This window comes from Gavialis gangeticus, unplaced genomic scaffold, assembly GCF_001723915.1.
Source record: "Gavialis gangeticus isolate Ggan-Ray unplaced genomic scaffold, GavGan_comp1, whole genome shotgun sequence".
NCBI lineage: Eukaryota > Metazoa > Chordata > Crocodylia > Gavialidae > Gavialis > Gavialis gangeticus.
The window spans coordinates 2,336,703-2,349,596 of record NW_017729019.1 but is presented as its reverse complement, the minus strand read 5'-3'; the positions used below and the strand labels follow the sequence as shown (position 1 = coordinate 2,349,596).

Sequence of the window (12,894 nt, the reverse complement as noted above, 5' to 3'; positions counted from 1 at the left end):
GGGGCAGGAGCTTTGGGTGGGGGGCAAGGGGCAGTAGGGCTGGGGGATAGGAAGCAGTAGGGCTGGGGGGAAGGGGTTTTGAGTGGGGGGCAAGGGGCACAAGCAGGGCATCCTGCCATGTACCCCTTGCCCTTATTTTGTTTTTCTGCCATGCCATCACTCCGGCACCTTACGCATTATGGTGTTTTTTGGCGTTCCAGCCAAAAAATGTTGCCCACCCCTGCCCTATACGATCCTACCTCAAAGATAACTTAGGCACAAAGTAGTCAGCATAATGCCTAAACAGCATATGTGGGTTAGGGCTGGATTCATTCCGGAACACAAAAATAACGCAGCACCAACATCATTAGTAAGCTATGCAACAACTAAGCCGAGTTAAATAGGTCTTGTTTCCAAGGGAATACAATCAAACTCAAAAAAAGGTTACATTTTCCATAGAAACTCCTGGTGAATCTCCTAGGCAGGCTTTCAAATTTCTTTCTAAGCTACACAATTACAGCTTTCCAACTGCTAGTGAGAAGTAGAAAACTTCCTTTGGAGGCCAGAGCTTCACCAACTAGTCAAGAATTTAAATTTAAATTTTTATAAAGGATGCATTTCTAACCACTGTAGTTGCTTCAAAATTGGAAGGACTGCAGTGAAATCTTCCTAAATCTACAATGAAACTAGTTTAATGACTCTGCTTAGAGCTCTGCCATCTTGCAGGGGTAGTTATACTGCAAGTGCATAGCTATACCAATTCAAAAGCAGTCAGGGCAGAGAGCGTCCTACAGTTTACTGCAGATTTAGACTTTATCTGTATGTTGGCATGCTAACAACAGTGTTGTTACATGGAAGGAAACTCCTAGCAGAAACAACTCACTGTTGTAAAAGACCTTATACCAGTGCAACTCGTATCACTTTCAAGTAAAGATATGCTGTACAACATGCAATTACTTTTTGTATTAATCCAGTTTACAAAATATTAGATGTGTGCACCAGTGAAGACAAGGCTTGTCACTAACCATGAACAAAGAACCACGCTGCCATATTTTTTTCTTGTTTAGAATGGAGTGAGAATATTCTAACAAGTCTCATTGAAGAGAATTTTTACATACACTAGAGACCAGAATTAAACCTAACCCAAGAGGAAAAAAACCACAAATCACAACCACCCTTGTAACACTTGTTGTAATACCCTGCTGTCAATATTAAATTGTTCTGCTGCTCTATGGGCCAGGGATCAGGTTTTGTTTTTTTTAATCAGGGTGCTCAATCCACGCAATTTCCTTACCAAAGGTCCCTACAAATCCAAAGAATGTACATTCAAACATTCAGCTGCATTTACCTTGTTTCTTTACTTGTTCCAAAAGCAGGTCCTTCATGGCTGCTTCCTCTGCAATGTCAGATGGGACTTCACCTTCACTGTTCACTGCAGCCACATTGGCTCCATGGCTGATTAAGTACCTACACAGTTAAGACCCATACCAACTTATTAGACTTTGTGGCCAGAATTCAAGTGAAAAACAGCAGACTGAACAGCAGGAAAGAATAATTTTGCTTTCTAATCCCAGATAGTTTTACTTGGGACCTGTTTCATGAGCCTCAGTTTCCAGTCTAAACACCCAGCTACTAATTGTTAAGGGCTCTCCCTTCTCTACTCAAAGGTCCATGCAAGCAGTTGCTAGTCCTATGCCATGTCAGTTGCTAGTTGACACAGCTAGTCAAAAAGACCCCAGGTCATTTAGCAATATGCCGGTGCTTGCACTTTAAAAGGAGCTTTGAACAAGCAGGACTGGTCTTCAATATGTTTTTTATATTTGTCGCAGGTAAACATTCTTTCAGCCTGCACGTGTTTCGAATGCAACAGACGAGTAATTCTGGAGCATTTCACACATGCACACAGGATGGGAGAAGGGCAGGAAAAGATTCATAAAGGTAATTAGTATTCAAAGTTTCTAAGTAATAGGAAATCTAAAGCAACAAACATCATAAAAATGTGTTTTAAACACCCTGGCAACTTCTGTAGACTCTGAGTTCAGGTGCAAATATGACAGCTGTGCCTCAAACAACAGATTCATTCCTCTTATTAGCTACACTGTGTCTTGGAAGGTGTTTCACAATGAGCAGAAATCATGAAAGAATTTGTGCCAGAAGTCTGCTATTTTGTGACTGGATTCCCCCTAAATCACCTCAATTAAATGTTATGCAGCCCAGTTGATGTTCCCTCATCCTAGTTATTTCTACAAAAAGAAGCATGCCATCCCCATTGTGCAATGATGCATGGGCCACCAGGAGCCAAGGATAAAAGCCACCCTTAAAAAGGCAAGGAATACAAAAGTCATCCTCTTAAAACAATTTTTGGGTTATGATGCAGAGTGAAGGAACAACTAAGGCACTAACAGCACTTCTTCTTCATTTGGTCTTGCACATGAGCCAGTCTGTTTTCAGAAGCCCAGCTCAAAATGCAACTTCTTAGTTTTGCAATTCTTTGATTCCAATTATTCTGCTTCCCTAAACAGAACCCCACAGTAAACTTGTTAGCTCACAGCAACAAGTACTGGGAAAGATCTTCCAACAGTGGAAAAGGCTATTAATCCTATGTGGGCAAAGTGAACGCCACAAAGTCAGCATTAGTTCAATCCTTGAAAAAGCAGCAAGCATGCTCAGAAAAGTGAAAAGCTTTATGAGAGCCAAGTCTTTTACTGGGAAATTTTGTTTAGTGGTCTTTTAAATATCTGATTTTTAAGAACCAACTAGACCAGTGGTTGGCAACCTTTTACCACCGTGGACCACTAACCCAGCCCCTACCACACGCCACAGCTTCACACTTCCAAACAATGACCAGATGCTACAAGGAGAACAGATAAAAAATGTCTTTTGTACCTTGGTCTCAGTACTCAATGTCTTTTTAATCTTGGTCTTCACAGGCAAAGTCAGCTCCCAGAGTACTACGCCGGGTAGCACAGTTTGGGGAAAAGGTGAGTAGCTCTCAGTGGTGAAAGAACAGGCTTGGGGCTATCTAGAAAAGCTGGACATGTACAAGTCCATGGGGCTGTTTGCAGTGCATCCCAGGGTGCTGAGGGAGTTGGTTCAGTGATCGTAGAGCCACTGGCCATTATCTCTGAAAGCTTGTGGTGATCAGGGGAGGTCCCGGACGACTGGAAAAGGGTAAATTTAAATACCCATCTTTAAGAAAGGGAAGAAGGAGGATTCAGGGAACTACAAGCCAGCCAGCCTCACCTCACAACCTAGAAAAATCATGAAGCACTCAAGGAATCCATTTCTAAGCATTTGGAGGAGGACAAAGTGATCAGGAATAGTCTACATGTGTACACTGATGGCTGACAAACTGATTGCCTGCCTTCTATTGTGAAATAACTGGCTTTGTGGATGTGGGGAAAGCAGTGGACGTGATATACCTCCATTTGAGCAAGACTTTTGATACCATCTCCCAAAGCATTCTTGCAAGCAAGTTAAGGAGGTGTGGGTTGGATGAATGGACTTTAAGGTGGACAGAAAACTGGCAGGATAGTTGAGTTGAGGATAGAATGAGTAGTGATCAATGGCTTGATGTCTAGTTGGCACCCAGTATCAAATGGAGTGCCCCAGGAGTTGGCCCTGGGGCTGGTTTTGTTCAATATCTTCATTAACAATCTGGAAGATGGGATCCCTTAGCAACTTCCTCACCAAGCTGAAGGAAGTTGTAGATATGCTGGAGGATAGGGCTTGGATTCAGAGTCACCTAGACAAATTAGAGGACTGGGCCAAAAGGAATCTCATAAAATTCAACAAGGACAACTGCAAAGTCCTCCACTTAAGACAGAAGAATCTCATTCATCACTAAAGGCTTGGGACCAACTGGCTAAGCACCAGCTCAGCAAAAAAAAGACCTGGGAGTTGCACTGGATGATAAGCTCAATTTGAGTCAACAATGAGCCCCTGTTGCCAAGAAGGCCAACAGCAAACTGGGCTGCATTAGTAGGAGTGTTGCCAGCAGGGCAAGGGAAGTAATTATTCCCCTGTATTCAGGGGTGGTAAAGCTATATCTGGAGTACTGTGTCCAGTTTTGGGTCCCCCACTACAAAAAAGATGTAGACAAATTAGAGAGAGTCCAGCAGAGGACAACAAACATGGTTAAAGGGCTGGGGCACATGACTTCTGAGGAGAGAGTGATGAAACTAGGCTTATTTAGTCTGCAGAAGAGAAGACTGGGGATTTAACAGCTGCCTTCCACTACCTGAAATGTGACTGCAAAGAGGATGGAGCTAAGCTGTTCTCAGTGGGGACAGATGACAGAACAAGAAGCAAAGGTCTCAAGTTGCAGCAAGGGAAGTTTAGATTGGATATCAGAAAAATCTCTCACTAGAAGTGTAGTAAAGCACTCGAATGGATTACCTAGAGAGGTGGTGGAATCTCCACCATTGGAGTTTAAGGCCCGGCTCGACAAAGCCATGGATGGGATGATCTAGTTGGGAATAGTCGTGCTTTGAGCAGGTGGTTGGACTAGATGACCTTCTGAGGTCCCTTCCAACCCTAGTTTTCTATGAATCTATGAAAAAGGCAACTGCTGCTGCCAAATTCCCTGAGTTGCACTGGGCCAGATCTACCCTATCAACAGGACAGATCCAGCCCATTAGCCATAAGCTGCCAGCTCCTATACTAGACAAAGATGGCTTCTCCCATTTTATATTTGTACACTTACAGTGAAGAAATCATAAGGAAGAAGGGATCACTAGACCATGTGATCTCAACATAGTGACACTTTTATTTTAAAAGAGCTCACTTAACAGGTAAGCTTAACTTAACTTTCATCTACTTTTCCATCTTTGCTAGACATGGAAACACAGGGTTAGATTTTGAAGAAAGAGACATTGTGTCAGTAGCCTATGAATGACACAGCAGCCCAAAAGTTCTTGCTTCCCTGTAGAGGCTTCAAGCATACTTCAAGCTGTGTTATTCTAATGCCCTATTTGTTAAATTTTAAAATGATACTAAATGCAACTTCTCTGCAAACCCATCATAAAATGTTAGTGTGTGAATGTAAATAAAGAGTCAAGGTTTATAGTGAAGCCAATTAATCTCACAATTTCACAGTTTTACATCTGTGCAATCTATTTAAACACATGGGTTTTACACCGCACTAAAGTACACCAATATAATTACCCAAATGTATGTTTCTTTGATGTACACAGACAGAAGAGATCAAAAAAATTATTTCATTAACAATGCTCTTTATAAGTTTAAAAATTGTGCACAAGTCCTCTGACAGAGGGTGCACACCTGCTCAGCAAGTAGCCTAGCTGCAGCCAATTTGTGCTTTACTAGATTTCCCCATGCATTAATATTTACAGTTGTCCATCATCATGCTTTGCTTTTGCTCAGCACATTTCACCAAAAATCTGATATTGCTTAAAGCACTTCATATGTATTCAGAAGCACTGGACTAGATGACCCCTGGAGCTCCCTTCCAACCCTACTTCTCTATGAACAGAATTCTATGAAGCAGACTTATTTCATCTTGCACCCTATCCTTGAAAATTAGAGTCAGCATCAATATGGCACTTTTCTTCCCTGTTAACTTCATTTCCACAATATGCTGTTTAGTCACAGAAAAGCCACCACTCTGAAGGGGGAAAAGATGTGGAAAGCTGTTACTATACACACCCCTGACAGCCTGAAACTCACTCACTCTGCTATATTCAGATAGCCACAGGAAGCCACAGCATGTAGAGGGGTCCAGCCCTCATTATCCTGTTGGTTTACATCCGCTCCATTTTCTACAAGGAACTTCACCATGTCCAGGTTCTCGTCTATACAGGCCTTGGAAGAGGAGGAAGAGAAAAAAAGAAGAAAAGAAAGAGTGGCATTAAACAGAATGAACAACTTAAGTCCATCCGGTAAAGGTTTGTCTATATGAGAAGTTAAGACATATTAAATAAAACTATGAAGTTCACTTACACACTTTCACTTAACAGCTTTAATTAGTCTTAAACTCTGAGTGCCCCAACGTAAGTCCTAAACCTCTTTATACCTACCTCTCATATCTGCACATTTTGTTTTGGTCTATTCTCTCTCTCCCTCACATTCCTATTAATCAGGAGAGGGTAAACACCCTATAAAGGGATCCCTCGGTATGAGTCTTAGAGGAGCTTGATGGAATAGCAAAGTTGGGCAAAGTTGTATATTTACTTAGATCAGGCTGTTCCAGAAAAATGTCAGTGAAGTAAGCTGAAGCGCAAGGGAAGCCAGAGTATGATTTCAAAAAAAACCTTAAGAGTCAAACATGCAGTAAAGCAGGACATAAGCACACTGAATATTTTTCTACTTTATTTTCACTGTCGAGTCACCTGTAGTTTTACCAAGGAGTCCTGCATATAAACAGCACTCTGACTCATCCATTTATTCCAAGTATTATCTGTTTACTGATTAAAATAAAGACCATTTAGATTTGCTTGTGACGCAAAGCCTATCCTGCTACTGAAATATGAGTGAGATTATATATCATCTGCATCAAAGGAGATTCCACTTTACAGAATTTTTATTAGTTATGATATTGGCAGAAAAGAACTCCACTTAGCTGTCAGACTCCTAACTAAGTTTGCAGAGCTAATGTAAGTAGAAATAGTTTGCCTTGTATATAAAGCAGGCTCAGTTTGGAAACTGCTTACAGACATGAACCTTCAAAGGCCATTTACACAACTGCTTCTCAAACTGACCTAAGATTTAAAGGTTTTGTTTCACCACGAATATCATTTTGATAACTGCAGCCCTTTATCTTTGACAAAATCTATCCAATAGCTGACACAGGCAAAATTCTTCCAGGAAGTTTTAAAATGTTTTGAAAACAGGCAAGTTCCAAAAGAGACTATTTGAAATTTTAAACACAGAATCACAGAAAGTTATTACCGTTATTTACTCAACTCCAAGACAAAGCTTCTCTCCCATTTAACATGGGAGAAAGCATCCCTCATCTTGAAATCGAGGACAAGGTGATGGTGGAGAGGGAGGGGGAGGAGCAGCTGCTGCAGCCCTGACTCAGAGTTAGGGCAAGCGCTACAACTATTGCCTCCCTGCCACAGCCTCCCCTCCCATTGACCCTCCACTGCCAGGGAAGGCGGGGGGAATGACTACAACAACTGCCCAGCTGCTGTTGCCAGTGTCTGCCAGGCCCAGTCCCACTGCCTAGGCACACCAGCCTATCCACCCTGCACCCACTGCTGGGAGCACCAGGTGGAGTGGGCAGGTGGTGTCTCCATGCAGACTGGCCCAGGATCCCTGCAGGCAAGGTACGCTTGGCCAGGTGGATGGGATGGGGCCATGGGTGGGTGGGGAGTGGCATCTGGGAGCAGGACAGGTGGCTGGGAGTTGGGATTGTGGGGTGGTGACAGCGCAGGGCCGGGGACTGGGGCACACAGCAGAGGCGCAATCTGCTCCCTCCATAACTGGCAACCATCACAGGGACATTAGGGGAGGGGATCACAGCTCTGCACCAGACCCCAGCCCAGAACTGTCACCACCACACAACCCACACCCTGCCTGCCTGCCTGCCTGTTCCATGGAGAACCCCCAGCAGTAGGTGCAGGGCAGAAGGGCCTGGGGCCAGATAGGATCAATTATACCTTTGCACTCCCCTACCCTTCGCACTGGGTCAGCACCCCCCACCCCGCCCTGCAACACCTCACCAGAACTCTTTAAGCAACCCTCCAACCCAAATAATTGCTCACCCCGACGTACTCTATAGGAGTCTACAGGCATCCTATAAGACCTAATGAAGCCAGAATACCATGGCTGTGGTATCACAACCTGAGAAGCCACTTTCTCCTTTAAAAAATAACCATACTATAGCAGACCACATTGCTTAAATCTTTGGGTTTAGGTTAGTAAGGAATGTATTCCCGAGATCCAAGCTGTTAACACTATATAGTAGTGGAACATACTCTCCAGGGAAGATAAGAAACATCCTTCAATGAAGTTTCTTCCCCCAAGAAGAGACCAGGTTTGATAGGGACAGTTTAGGAACAGAATTACTGCATGGGGCTGGACCTGGACTCTTACAGTCCTTTTCAACCCTATGATTCTAGGCACCTAAGCATACAGGCAGTTTTGTGGACAGTTCACTTAGACTTAAAAATTTAAGATGCCTTTAATGTGCTTTTGAAATGTTCCATGTCATTTCTGAGTTGGACCCTAGATCTTCATAAACAATTCAATGCAGTGTTTCCATCAAGCAAAGTATACTTTATACATACATGATACTAAACATAGACATTAAGTTGTATTGAGACATGGAGTAAAAATAGATAGCATTGCTTCAAAATTCAAATTTAAGTTGGGAGAACCCAAACTGCATACTTCCGAGTTTTCTATATTTCAGTGCTACAGCTGCCTGCAAAATACAAGTTATTTTTTAATTTGAGATAATACTTCTCTACCCAAGTGTCAATGGAACTGAGATTATAACACAATTTAAGTATTACATTTTGGCCAGGAAATACAGGTATTGGGAGTTTTTTTTCAATTAAACTGATTGCAGCTGAAACCCCTGCATTGGTCTAATAGACAGCAAAATGACAGGAATTTTAAAACCTAGTTGTGTCAGCTCCCAGACTACTGCACTGGCCAGCACAGTTTGGGGAGGAGGTGAGCAGCTGTCACTACTGAAAGAACAGGTTAGAGACTACTTAGAAACGTTAGATGGGTACAAGTCCATGAGGCCGGTTGGGATGCATCCAACGGTGCTGAGGGAGTTGGCTGATGTGATTGCAAAGCCATTAGCCATCATCTTTGGCAATCAGGAGAGGTCTCAGATGATTGGAAAAGAGCAAACATAGTGCCCATATTTAAGAAAGGGAAAAAGGAGGATCCTGAGAACTACAGATCAGTTAGCCTCACCTCAGTCCCTGGAAAGATCATGGAGCAGGTCCTCAAGGAATCCATTCTAAGCACTTGGAGGAGAAAAAGGTGCTTAGGAACAGACAGCATGGATTCACCAAGGGCAAGGCATGCCTGACCAACCTGATCGTCTTCTATAAAATGACTGACTCTGCGGATACGCGGAGACCGGTGCATGTGGTGTACCTTGATTTTAGCAAGGCATTTGATACGGTCTCACACAACATTCTCTCAGGCAAGCGAAGGAAGTACAGGCTGGATGAATGGACTTTAAGGTGGACAGAAAACTGGCTGGAGCATTGGGCTCAGAGAGCAGTAACCAATGGCTCAATGACTACTTGACAGCCGGTATCAAGTGGAGTGCCTCAAGAGTTGGTCCTGGAGCTGGTTTTATTCAGTGTCTTCATCAACAACCTGGAAGATGGCATAGAGTGCACCCTCAGCAAGATGACACCAAGCTGGGGGGAGTAGTAGATACACTGGAGGGTAGGGTAGGATTCAGAGAGACCTAGACAAATTGGAGGATTGGGCCAAAAGGAATCTCATGAGCAAGGATCCTTGTTTTTGCCAATTTAAAAAGCATCCCCAATTTTTGGTTTAAAAACAAGTAACCCAAAATCTACATTTTTCCATGATTAAAATTAAACACCACTGATAGAGAGATGTATAGTGATGTTTCGTTTTAATAATGGAAAAATATGGATTTGGGGTTACACTTTTTTAAAAATGAAAAATTGGACTTTTTTTAAATCAGAGAAAACCAGGATCCCTTTCTCATGAGCTTCAACAAGGACAAATGCAAAGTCCTGTCCTTAGGATGGAATAATCCTATACACTGGTACAGGCTGGGGTCTGACAAACTGGGGAGCAGCTCTGCAGAAAAGGACCTGAGGGGTTACATTGGACAATAAGCTGAATACGAGCCAGCAGTGTGTCCTTGCTGCCAAGCAGGTTAACAGCATATTGGGCTGGATTGGTAGGTGTGTTGCCATCAGATTGAAGGAAGTGATTATTTGCCTCAATTCAGCGCTGGTGTGGCCACATCTGGAATACTATGTTCAGTCCCGTCCTGCCCCCTCTACAGAAAGGAAGTGGACAAATTGGAGAGAGTCCAGAGGAGGGCAACAAAATGGTGAGGGGGCTGGGGCACATGACTTATATGAAAAGATGGAGGGAATTGGGCTTACTTAGTCTAGAGAAGAGGACACTGAGTGGGGACTTAATAGCAGCCTTCAACTCCCTGAAGGGTGGTTCCAAAGAGGATGGAGCTGGACTGTTCTCAGTGATGGAAAATGACAGAACAAGGAGCAACGGTCTCAGGTTGTAACAAGGGAAGTTTAGGTTAGACATTAGGAAGAATCTTCTCACTGGGAGGTTAGCAAAACACAGGAACAGGTTAATAAGGTCATGGAGCACATTTCCCTGAAAACACAGGGTATGGAGCCCAAGGAGAGATGGTAGTTTGAGCATTAAGAGCTGCTTTGCTATATGAGAGGTGGTGGAAATACCCTTGGAGGTTTTCAAAACCCAGCTAGACAAAGCTTTGGCTGGGATAATCTAGTCAGGATGGTTCTGCTTTGACCAGGGGGTTAGACACCAGATGACTTCCTGAGGTCCCTTCCAACCCTAACTTTCTATGATATGCCTGTCTGTAACAACCATGGTCTTCCAACTAAACTAAAAAAAAAAATGTTGCATCCCAAAGAAATTTCAGTATGGGGTTCCAAAACAGACAACCAACAAATATGCACTTTTATGATTATTTCTATGCCAGTGTTTCTCAACGAGGGTGCTGCAGTACCATGGGGTGTCTTGAGATCCTTTCAAGGGTGCCACAGGATGCCATGCAACGTTAACACTATTAGGTGTGCAAACATAATTCACAAGATAAAGTCAGGGATTTCACACAGGAAACCATACAGTTAAAAACATTCTAACCTACTGTGGTCTGTGGCGGGGCACTGTGGGTGCCTGCCACTTTGGGGGCTGAGCTGGGTAGCCAGCAGGTGCTTGATTGCAGTAGCTGTTTTGAAGCTCTGGCCACCTACGTGGATGGGGCAGTTTGCTGCTGGCAGGCCAGGTGAGGGCGTTGCCTGGCTCGGGCTGTGCAGGGCATCTTGGGGGTGGGGGGCAGGAGCTTAGGGGGATGGTTTGGAGGCTCCCGGTCTTGGGCGTGACCCAGAACTGCACCCTGCTTGGAGTGGGTGGTCTGGTGGGGCTCACAGTGGTGCGGGTGCCCCCAGGAAATGCCAGGCCAGTTACCACCCCAGTGAAAAGCAGGTTGGGGCACCTTAACCACTAGCCCCCATCACACTGTAGGTACAAGAGGGCCAGGCATGGCTATGGCCACCTGAGCCCCCACCGGGGAGAGAAGCGCTGTGGCCCCAGTGAGGGGCAGTGATGTGGAGCCCCAGTGAGGGGGCAGAGATGAGGAGCCCCAGCGAGGGGGAAGCCAGAGGTCTGGGAGCCCAGTATGTGTGTGTGAATGTGTATAGAGTTGCCCCAGGAGGGGCCAGGGCATGCTTAGACCCGGTTGGGTAACTGGCCGGCCACTACCCCAGTGAGGGTCACGGGAGAGACCCAAAAGACAGTACGTCTGCCACCCAAGGTGCATACTAGGTAAAGCCTATGGCCGAAGGGGCCCACTCTGAGAGGGAGCAAGGCAGTACAAGCTGCCAATGGGTGAAAAATACCCTGTGAGAGGGGGTGGCATGTGACAGACCCTATTGAGAGAAGGGCAGTATGAATGTGTGCGTCTGAGTTCTGACAACGAGGCCTAAGTTTGGTCTGGCTGCAGGCCGGAGGCATTGTGTCACCTGGATGCTGTCTGTGAGGCTTGAGCTGCTGTGTAGGGGAGGAACGAAGCTGCAGATAGCACCCCCTGGCATCGGGGCAAGAATGGGCAGCCTCCCGCCTTATTAGAACCAATTAAGAAACAACATGGCACGGCAGACGAGAAGGCGGGCGGTTGGCCCAGAAACAGGTAGGCGGACCAATGGCAGATCAGCCCCGAGAAAGCCCCCTGTTACATGGTCCTTTTTTGCTCTTTGCAACAGAAAAAAACTGCTCCATTATTTTTCTGCAAGCAAAAAACTAGTGAAAACTAGAGCTGGCATTTTCCGAGGGATACCTTGAGGCTAAGGGGTGCCTCAAATCTAAAAAAGGTTAAAAACCATTGTTCCATGCTGTATCCTGCTTTGATCTTTACCTGAAAGTTTAAAAAAAAGCTTTTGGAGTAATGTACTTAGGTCATCAGCTCTGTATGTGTTTAATGGAAACAAATCACTGCATTTTGTTTTTCACATAAACTACAAAAATAGATATTGCTAACTATAAATGTATAGGCTGAGGGTCAGCTAAGAGAACTGAAAAGACTCCCACGCACAATCTAATGGATTAACTGCACTCCAAGAAATCTTTCTAGATGTAAGAAGGATGGCAAACCTTCTTTGGGATTTCAGGTCTCCTACCAGCTTCGCTGACATGTCAGCCCTTGCCCTGCCTAGCTCCTGTGGAATGCATGCTTGACAGAAAAGGGACAATGGTATAACCTCTGCCTCCTCCCCTCCCCACCCCAACCTGTTCCTACAAAAAAAATTTATAGCAGAGCAACTTGATCCTCCTGGATACTAAAAGGACAACAATGAGTTAAAGTAAGGATACAAAACTGTATTAAGTGTGTGCACCAGCTGGCATTCATTCACCACCCCAACAGGAGCTATGTTTTAATGAGTACTCTATGCAGGCAGGTTGTTTTCAGTCTAGAATGCTCAACTAAAGTGCTTAACGTGCAGTGATGCATCCTCTAACACTCAAACAGAAAAATTCTCCTTCTACCCCTATACATCTACGTTTCTTAACAGGCCTTTTGCCCAGCACTGTGCAATCATGTGATGTAACAGTTATTAGCAAGACTGTTTAGCTAAATATCCATAAGAATAGAAATACAAGAGAAGGTTCAATCTATATGATCTCTTCTAAATTACAACTGAATAAGTACTAGCAGTTATGATGATCTGC

The 12,894-nt window shown here is 44.3% G+C and overlaps 1 protein-coding gene across 1 annotated transcript in view; it reads right to left on the bottom strand.

The window, feature by feature from the left end:
- The window catches only part of PPP1R12B (protein phosphatase 1 regulatory subunit 12B), a 184,517-nt gene extending 178,715 nt beyond the window's left edge, over nucleotides 1–5,802 (bottom strand). The window contains exons 1-2 of the mRNA XM_019513819.1: nucleotides 5,672–5,802; nucleotides 1,328–1,446 (exon numbers count right to left, since the gene is read on the bottom strand). Coding sequence (XP_019369364.1) covers nucleotides 1,328–1,446; nucleotides 5,672–5,778 — 226 coding nt within the window. The 5' untranslated portion in view covers nucleotides 5,779–5,802. The remainder of the gene's footprint in view (nucleotides 1–1,327; nucleotides 1,447–5,671) is intronic.
- Nucleotides 5,803–12,894: the final 7,092 nt, after the last annotated feature.